This window comes from Streptopelia decaocto, assembly GCF_964273445.1.
Source record: "Streptopelia decaocto genome assembly, chromosome: 7".
In the NCBI taxonomy this organism is placed as follows: Eukaryota; Metazoa; Chordata; class Aves; order Columbiformes; family Columbidae; genus Streptopelia; species Streptopelia decaocto.
Window position 1 is genome coordinate 59,226,435 of NC_138661.1, and position 9,451 is coordinate 59,235,885.

A 9,451-nucleotide genomic window follows, 5' to 3' on the forward strand; every position below is an offset into this window, starting at 1 on the left:
CCCCTCGGGAGCGGGGTGGCTGGTTCTGGAGCCGGGCTCCTCGCAGGCCATCGTTCCCTTTGCTCCAGGGAATTCATCAGCTGCCTGCCAGGCAGACAAATACTGGGTTGTCTTCTGTTGTTTAAAGTTTGAAGAAACTGCCGCTTCCCTGAGGTTTTTACTGCAACAATTAGGCAGGTACTTTCCTGACAGACTGTAACTGTTGTCACTATAAAACTCCCCCCTCTCACTCTTATTTCTGAAAAGAACTGTGCACTAATTACAGCTTATGCTACTGACATTGCCAAATGAAAAATCAAATATTCAACATCTATTACCCTTTCCCAACAGGCTGACTTAAACTGCAACATTCAAGATGATACGGGAGCGTTTTACGGAGTCACTAGTCAGTACGAGAGCTCAGAAAACATGACAATCACCTGCTCCACCAAAGTCTGCTCATTTGGAAAGCAAGTAGTAGAAAAAGTAGAGGTAGGTGTTGTGATGGGATGATTCTCTGGTTCCCTTTCATTTTAATTAGGCTTTTCTCTTTCTTGTCGTTACTGTGCTCTTACCTGTCTTTTCTTTCCTTACTCTAATCCTTCCTGGAAGAGTATTTTCCTTCCCAGCAGTGTTTAGGTTCATTTTAAATTACCGTGTGAGTGATTACACTACAGCTAAGTAAAATCCTGGTTACCTGGTGCTTTGGACACCCTCCTCCCCCTGCCTGTGTCACCTTTGGTGAGAACCTGCAGCTGGCATCAGTGCCACCTCCTCCATCACCTGGCAGAAAAGACCTGTAGCCAAAATGCTTTTGGTCCCATTTCCAAACACTTGGCCAGCCATGTAACCCATTTGGCACCGTACCACAGTGACAAGCTACCCTTGGTCATCTAGATTTTTTTAAACGTTTTAAAGCCTTCTTATACTAAATATGTTTCCTGTGCATGGTGACCATGAAGAACTTTTCCATCATCTCTATTATTCCAAAGCCAAAAAACCCCACAAGCCACTGAGTACCTGATGTGAGCAATTGGTGGCTGGGCAATGGGAGTCCAAGAGGCACAGCCCTACCGTCCTTCAGCCCCTCGTGAGCCCCCGCAACCTAAATCAGTCTGTTTTCTTCCACCCATAGTCTTGTATCTTTCTTAATTCATAAATTGCCTATTAATTCACTCAATAATATAGCTATGTTTGTATGTGTACATACAAAGCTTATTTTTACTGCTTCCTTTGCAGACAGTTGCCTCAAAACTACTGTAAAATTGTCTTACCATAAAGTTTTCTGCTCAGTTCATTTTTTCTTCAACTTACCTTGTGTAATCCTCATCTGTTCAGTTTTTTTAATTCACAGGTTAGAGAGCAAGTAGTGATATTATAACTTTTTAATAATTAAGGGCCCTTGAATTTTTAGCAAGGCACCGCTTAGCTCAGGCAAGGACTTAGTAAGTAGGTGTGTGTGTCTGAGAGCCACGTTCTCTTTTTTCTGGCTATACAAAGAAAGAAAAAAAAGCCAAGTATTCACTTTTTTTGCTATTTCTGAATAAACTTATTCTAAATACTTTTCTTTTTAGACTGAATATGCAAGGTTTGAGAATGGCCGATTCGTGTACAGAATAAACCGCTCTCCAATGTGTGAATATATGATCAACTTCATACACAAGCTGAAGCATTTACCAGAGAAATACATGATGAACAGCGTGTTGGAAAATTTTACAATTTTATTGGTATGGACTCACTTTTTATTTCTCCATTTCTAAAATACTCTCAGGCTTTGTGTGGTTTGCTTAACTTGTAATACTTAGAACCAGTTTCTGAATTCCTTAGTCATGTTGCTTACTAAACAGATCAGCCCATTGACTTCAGAGTAATCCTCTTGGAATTGTGCGCTGTAGACACTGAGGATGAAAAGGCAAAGCTGGCTGAGAACATGAACAAACATCTTTGTTACTTCCCAAAAAGTCAGCTTACTTCTCTCTTTTTTTCATGCAAGTCTCTATTTGGTGTTTGTAGAGAGCCTGAGGCTGTAACTTTGAACCATCCCATTCATCTGCTGTGTTCTTAGTGAGGTGCCAGTTATAATACTGCAAATGTCAGTGGTGTTAATTAGTTCTTGGGCTGGGAAAGCATGCAGTAATGGTACACCCAACAGGTGAGCTCAAGCATGAAGAATGGTCCACATAGTGGCTTTTCAGCCAGTTTCAGCCAGCTGACCAGCCTGCTCTCGCTCTGGCTTTGTGGCTCCACCGCAGCCAAGCGCCGCTGCTGCCGTAGGATTCAGGCAGGAGCAGGGGCTGGCAGCACGGGGCCGAGGCGGGGATGCGAGCACACAGCCATGTGCAGCTGCCTTTGGCAAGCGAACACAAGGTGACAAGGCTGTGCTGGTCACCTTTTGCTGAAGCGGGGCTCAGGTTGAGGAAGGCCAAGCCAAGGCCATGGGGTGGCGGCTCATGGTCCAGCAGCCAGGGTGGGATGAGTGTCAGTGCGCTCCCCGGGAGCTGCAGCCCCAGAGCACAGCGGGTGAGCGCAGTCACGGAGCACACATTACATCGCCAAAGAAGGAGTGAGACGAGACACATTTCAAATGGTCACATCTAGAGATTGTCTCAATTAAGCCAGTCGTGTCTTGTTTTGGCCTTGGTGTTTCCAGGTTTGTAATTTACCATCTACCTCTTCCTTGCCCTCCAACAGGTTGTAACAAACAGGGATACACAAGAAACCCTGCTCTGCATGGCGTGTGTATTCGAAGTGTCGAACAGCGAACATGGAGCACAGCATCACATCTACAGGCTTGTAAAGGACTGAGCAGTTATTTATATATACACTTCATTTCACTTCTTTATCAAAACACAGACTGTAAACCTCAACACTAAGTGGCAGTGCCTCTGGCCCACCTTTCACCCACATTTTTCTAAATCCTGTTATAGTGAAGTCATTTTTAATGTGTTCATATATAATTGTAGCTGTGAAATTCTGGTACAGTTGTAAAAATTATTTCTAAAACTAAGTGTTCTTCAAATTTGTAAACCACAGTTCTTTGGGAAGACTGTATTTAAGAACCTAACGCCTCTGTCTGTGGAGGCCTATTTTTAATTCTGATAGAAAAATGTATGACAGAGCATTTGCCATGGGGAAAAACTGACAGCTTTTATAAGAATTTATTTTGGGTTTTTTTCCAACATGAGATACTTGTTTTACGATGCAAGTGAAATCGAAATGAATCTTTAGCTGTAACTGTAAATGAGTACACAAAGTTAATAATCTTTATAGAATTATCTTTGTAACTAATTAGGGTGGAAGATACGGACGAATGTAATTCACTAAATTATTTTTTAAAATGAAACATTTTTCTGTTTGAAACCAAATGAAAAATATAGCCTTAAGAAATGCCTGATAGAAACACACAGGTCCTAAAATTAGGCAAATTTTGTATTTTTTTCTCAATGCTAAAACTAATCTTCTAATCCATTAAACTTTCAAACAGGTATTGCAGAGAAAGAAGACATCATCCCTTATCCCTAACATATCTAGTGTATTTTAAAAGAGTATAAAGTTGTATTGTACTAATATGAAAATTTGATTATTTAATGAAAAAGATGGCTCATTTTGCAATAAGTAGGTAAATACTGAAGATTTAGACTCGCATTATATGTAGTCTTGTGTGTGCAGTTATATTTTATATGGACAACTATGTTTTCTAATAAGTTGAGCAAAAAACTCGCAACTCTGAACTTATCAGATGAATGGAAACAACTGACATGTGAGTAATTCATAAACTGAAAGTAAAACACTAACGTGTTTGAAAGAAGAGTATGTATGCTGCTTAAAGGATCAACAGCTTTAATATCTATGAGACGCTAGAAAATCACAACCAACATCAGGCAAAGATTGGAAACTGGAGATTTTTTGTTTTCTCCTTCTTTATCATGGTGCTCTTACACCTCTCGCAGTTGTCTCTCCAGTTCCAGCTGGCAAGGACTGTATCTGACACAAACACGTAGGTACCACGTGGGGTCTGATGTCCTTTTGCCTCCAGATGTGGTAGCATTCATCCTTCTGCTATATTCAGGGAAGACTCCAGAAAGTGAAGCACAGCTGGAGATATTTTAATACTGTAAGGATTCAAACGGTGGATGTGGGTGTGAGTGATGGTCCGAGGTACGCACATGTGAGAGGAGCAGTCTCACTCCTCCTGGCTACACCAGCCAGCGTTGCTCAGTTGCTTTTCCTCCCCGCAGTTGCCCAAGCAGCTGTTGTTTGAGCAGGTGCTGGGCCTGCAGCGGGTGCTCACACAAAGCATTTGTCTGCAAGGCTGAGTGCGGGCTGCGCGGCCAAGCACAAGCCACCTTAACCATCAGTCATGAGCTATCGGCAAAGAGCGTTCTTGGGAAGGTCTTTTGCAGTCCTGAATCAAAGCAGTTAATGTTTAGCAGGTTGCTCCACCCTGCCCTTTACCGATAGGTGCCCATGCACCATTGAAGTGTAGAATTTACTCCCAAGCACAGTGCTATATTCTTTGAGAAAAAGTCAGCCTTAATTTTTGCATTTTATGTTTCTCATAGTGCTCTCTGTTAAAATTGCCCGTTGTTGAATTATCCAGCCGAGGTGGCGGGTCGCTGCGCGTCTGTGTCAGAGCAGGTTCATGCTCAACGCTGGTGAGGACTCAGCTTAGAGGACGGACAGACATCACTGAGGGCAAGGGCGACTGCTTAAATTCCCTCGCCTGCCCCGCTCTGACTCGAGGAGGTGGGTGGTTGTGTGATGTCTAGCTGTTACCTGCTTGTGGATATTAGGGCTGATGATCTTTCGGTTTATATTCCGTGAACTGAACAGAGAAATATGTCCATGGTAAGGTCTCTTCTAACACTCATTTTTAACACTAACAGTCACATCAGGAAAAGCACTGCATTGTAACAGCCTAACGGTAGCCCTTTATTCTAAGCACTTGGTGTTACAAGTCAAAAACTACTTTTTTGTTTTCTTTTGTTCTAAAGTTGTCTTTTACTTAGGGTTTGAATTGTGGTTTTGGTGATTTTTTTTGTTTCTTTTTAATAACAAGCAAACTCTTTGAGGCATATAAAGTATGTAAATCAATTTGCAAAACCAGGTACAGTTTTTGTAATAGAATCTGGCACACTGCATATGCCGTAACTATAGGGTATAAAAAGTCACAATGTTTATTGGTGTTCACATATGTAATATTATGGAAACTACTTCCATTGTCTTTTCTTTATGCTTCTGTAAATGATCCATACCCTGTACATGTTAATTCTTAAAAGCCTTAATCCTTCAACTGTTCGGTGTGGGGTGTGTAGTCCAACAGGCTGCCTGTAAACTGTGAGCTCTTTTGTAAGCTGGAAGTACTTATCTTGTTACTGTTACTTTTTTGTAGGAACCTTTTAATTGAGAGCTGCCAAAGCATTACAATATGCAGTGCCTTAGCATTATATTAGAAGTACCTTTAGCCTCTTCACATAAATTTTATATATTGTTTTATTAATTGGTTCCATTTTTAAAAATATCTGTATTTTTTTCCCACAGAAAAGCTCTTTGACTGCTTGGTCTAAACCAACCTTCTGTACAAGTCAGTCCCGTTACTACGCAGTTTAATGTCTATACCAAAAGGAAAGGTTACAGATGCTTAGTTCTCCGTGAAAAGTGAATTGTATGACTAAATGCTGCCTTTTTAAATTTCATGACCAAATAATTAATTGTGACTCTTCTGCACTCTAGCATGAAAGTGCCTTTGGTTTGAAATTCCAGCTTAGAAAAGTGCTGCCATAATAATGACAATTTGTAGAGAGACCAAAAATATTTAGTTATCACCGTAATGCCTTTGGTTTATTGGAATAAGTTGAATCTACAGGCCTCCATTCACAGCAGAGCACCATTTATAGCAATGTAATTTTGCTAGCAACATGCTGTAGAATAATCTACTGTTTGCCATTTCTGACAGCATCGCAAACCAGCATAAAAATGACAATTATTCACATTTCTATTCTCTTCATCCAGTTGTGCATTTGCATAATGAGAGATCCATATAATGCAGATTTTCAGACGGTGGGCAAACGTGACTTCATTGTTCTCCTCTAATAGTATTTCAGTATCTGTGAAGATTTTTTTGTTTAGACGGAAGATTTTCCTGTACAAAGTTGTGCATGCTGAAAGTCAGATGCATAAAACAAGAGGAAAACGGAGAACAGCCAATAGGTAGGGTAAACCAACTGTGTGTTTTTAAGCATTGAAATGCTGGATGTGAGCACTGGGGCTGAAGGTGCCGTTAGGGAAGCTCTGGCCAGCACCATTCAAAACACAGGGTTGTTTTGGTTTGGGTTTTTGTCTCCCATATGATTTCTTGGATAACTCCTCTCAAAAAATGTGTCTGTATTTGATACCTTCAGTGCCCGGGGGCCACACTGTACACTGCAAGTCAAACTGATGGGAAGAGGAGCACGATTTTAAGAAAACAACATTAGGAAGAACAAATATCAGCAAAACCAAAAGCTGTCAGAGGGATTATTTAGTAATGAATACAATTTAAACTTGATTTTTAAAGTATTTGATGAAAACTAAGATTAACTTTTTATATATAGAAATATTGTGACACTGTGTGGTAAATATTGTGATAATTCAAATTCCCTCTCTCTAAAATACTATTTTTATTATTCCTTCAAGGTCTAAATCTCACTTACCTCTATAATCCTGTTCGACTCAATGAGACTGAGGTAGGGCAAAGACACTTTAGCCCCACAAATAGAGCATATATTTTCAGTTACTACCAAATCATTACCAAACGTTTCAGCTGTACTGGTCAATATTTGTGATAAACTACACTTCTGTCTCACTAAAATACTAAAATCAGCATAACGGTACCATTTGGGGCTGTTAAAAATTACTACTAACAAATGTAGTTTTACTTACTTGAATTCCAGAATTATTTTATGTAGGTACTGCACCACTATTTTGAAGGAATTGCAGATATAATGCCTGTTGCTCATTTTTCCCTTTCTGCCGCAGCTACAGCTCGTTAAGTTTGGCCGTAGCTTCTTCCGTTAAAACCTCCACGGTATAGGCTATTTGAAATAATGAAGGGTGTACATTGATGTTGAATGTAAGTAACTGGCCAGTTCGAGGCAGATACAACATTTGACGTACTAATCCATATCTATTTATCTTTCCACTGCAAGTCCCAGGGCACACTTGCTTTCTGAGGCAGGTCCCCTTATAGTTTTCCTGGATCACTCACTCACTCATATTGAGAAACCTTTTGTCTGCCCTTTACTTGCCCCATATGGCTACACGTACACATGTGTACAATAGAGCCCAGTTTTGTAATTCTCTCAGGATGATCTCTTTTCCCCCCTCTTATCTTTCATAAGGAGATGTTTAGCCCCCTAAAACAAAGATTGAGGCTGGATAAGTCCAAGTACAAAGATCTCCCTTTGGAGATCTTCATCTTTTAAATTTTCAGGTCATTCTTGGTGAGATCACATAATTAGTTTTAGTGTGTAAATTAAAACTTAAATGCACTCAGTTGACTAAAAGGAGACAGATCCCTGTTACCTCCTTATAGAATACGTGGTTTTGTTTTCTTTTGTTTTATGGGCCTCTGATTCAGGCTCATGACTGCAGACAAAAAATACAATATGTGCCTGAAAAAAATAAAAAAATAAAAAAAGACAAAAGAATTTTATAACATTGAAAACCTGAATAGCCTTTAATTCTTCAGTACATTTTATGTAAAACAGGTTGGGGTTTTGTTTTGTTTTGGGGTTTTTTTGCCATGTGCATTTGTTCACATTTGTAAATGACTTAATGGAATTCTCACTTTATGTTTATTTGTGTAATGTGTATAAAATGGGTTTGTGACTTAAGCATATTCATATATGGTCAGTGGTTACTTTAATATTGTACTGCTGCTGGTAACTTTTGATGTAGAACTTGCCTTTTGATGATAAAGTACCTCTGGGTTAGACAGGGAGGGAAGGCTCTTGGAAAAAAGTGAATGTTCTCCAATGTTTTCTTAACATATTTGCAGAAGCTTTCAAAAGGAGTTTCAGTCAAACCTCTTGGCAGTACAGTATTCTTGTATTTGTTATTGTCTGTGTGTAGGTACTGGTACCTTTTTTTTGTTTAAAATGTTTTAAGTGTTGGCTTTAAAGTGAATTTATCTTTAGTATGATAGTAATATGAAAATTATAGGTTTTGTGTGCAGAGAATTTTTTTATAAAGTGCTTTGTAAAAAAAAAAAAATGTATTCTAGCTTTCGCGGTACATATGTGTGATAACTTTAATATCCATGACAGTTAAGTGCAATTATTTCATCACTCTAAAAATGCTATTTTTGTGTCGGTTACTGCAGGTGTTTTCATGTCTTTGCAAAGTGACACATTTTGATGCCTTCTTGATAAAGTGGTAGAATTTTTGTAGCTTTCTAGAAACTTTGTATTCATACAGTATCGATTGAAAATAAAGAAAATGAAAGTGGTTTGTGCATTTATCTGTTTCATCAATCTCTTTCTGAGGTTGGGTGCGACTTTTGGAAGCGTTTTCCAAAGCAGCACAAGGCTGGACTTGCAGCAGCATCTGTGCACGTCCCTAAAGGTGCAGTGGCCATCCAGCAGCGTTTACAAAAGCCTGTGGGGCTGGCACTCAAGGCGGCACATCTGGAAGCACGTTCAGCAACCACTCCAGATGTGTTCTGGCATTTCACCAGCAAGAGAGGTGACTGCCCCTAGCTTGTGTGTCTTCTTAAAGAAACGGTGCTGGATTTTTTTTGAAACATCGTTTAAACCATACTGTTTTAATGGGAAAAGCCACCCTTCCCCCTTTATTCCAGAAGCAGGAACGACCTATTCAAAATCTCACATAATACATAGTATAAATAGTACCAGTGCCGACTGGAACTGACTGGGGAACACTGTAGTTACCTGAGGTTGAGGTGTTTCTTCCAGAAGGACGCTGAGCTCTGTGGGAACTGAGTTAGCTGAAAATTGTGACGTTTTTCAAGAGACTTATTTCTTGTTTTTCTTGAACCGCTCACCCCTCAGCTCGCAGCTGTACCTGCTATGGGGAGGGGAGGAAACATGATCAACTCGCCTGCTGCATCCATGAAGCAAAACCACCTAGCTGGGGGGAGGAAAAGAAAAGAAAGAAAGAAAGAAAAGAAAAAGAGAATGAGGGATATCCTGAATCCACTGAAATCAATGGGAACTTGACCAGGACTTGGCAGAAAAGAAAAAAAAAAGTACATCTGGCTCATCTGCTTCAAAAGGGGAACAGCAGCTTTTGAATAAACCACATGCCCCTCCCACACACCCCAATTCTCCTTTTGGGTGGCAGATGTTCTGCTGCCATTTTTAAAATGCCAGCAGAGCACCCCCCTCATGTGCAAGATGAATGGGTTGCGAACAACACAAAGCTATTGTCTGTTTTGACCCTGTTTTCTCTTCTTTGTTCACCATTAAGTATA

The 9,451-nt window shown here is 40.0% G+C and overlaps 1 protein-coding gene across 5 annotated transcripts in view; it reads left to right on the forward strand.

The window, feature by feature from the left end:
• TEAD1 (TEA domain transcription factor 1) overlaps nucleotides 1-8,479 on the forward strand; it is a 162,890-nt gene extending 154,411 nt beyond the window's left edge. For all 5 annotated transcript variants that reach the window (XM_082059195.1, XM_082059194.1, XM_082059196.1 and 2 more), the window contains 3 exons: nucleotides 331-471; nucleotides 1,554-1,706; nucleotides 2,671-8,479. In XM_082059195.1, the coding sequence (XP_081915321.1) occupies nucleotides 331-471; nucleotides 1,554-1,706; nucleotides 2,671-2,784 (408 nt within the window). In that variant the 3' untranslated portion in view covers nucleotides 2,785-8,479. The remainder of the gene's footprint in view (nucleotides 1-330; nucleotides 472-1,553; nucleotides 1,707-2,670) is intronic.
• The last annotated feature ends 972 nt before the right edge of the window (nucleotides 8,480-9,451 follow it).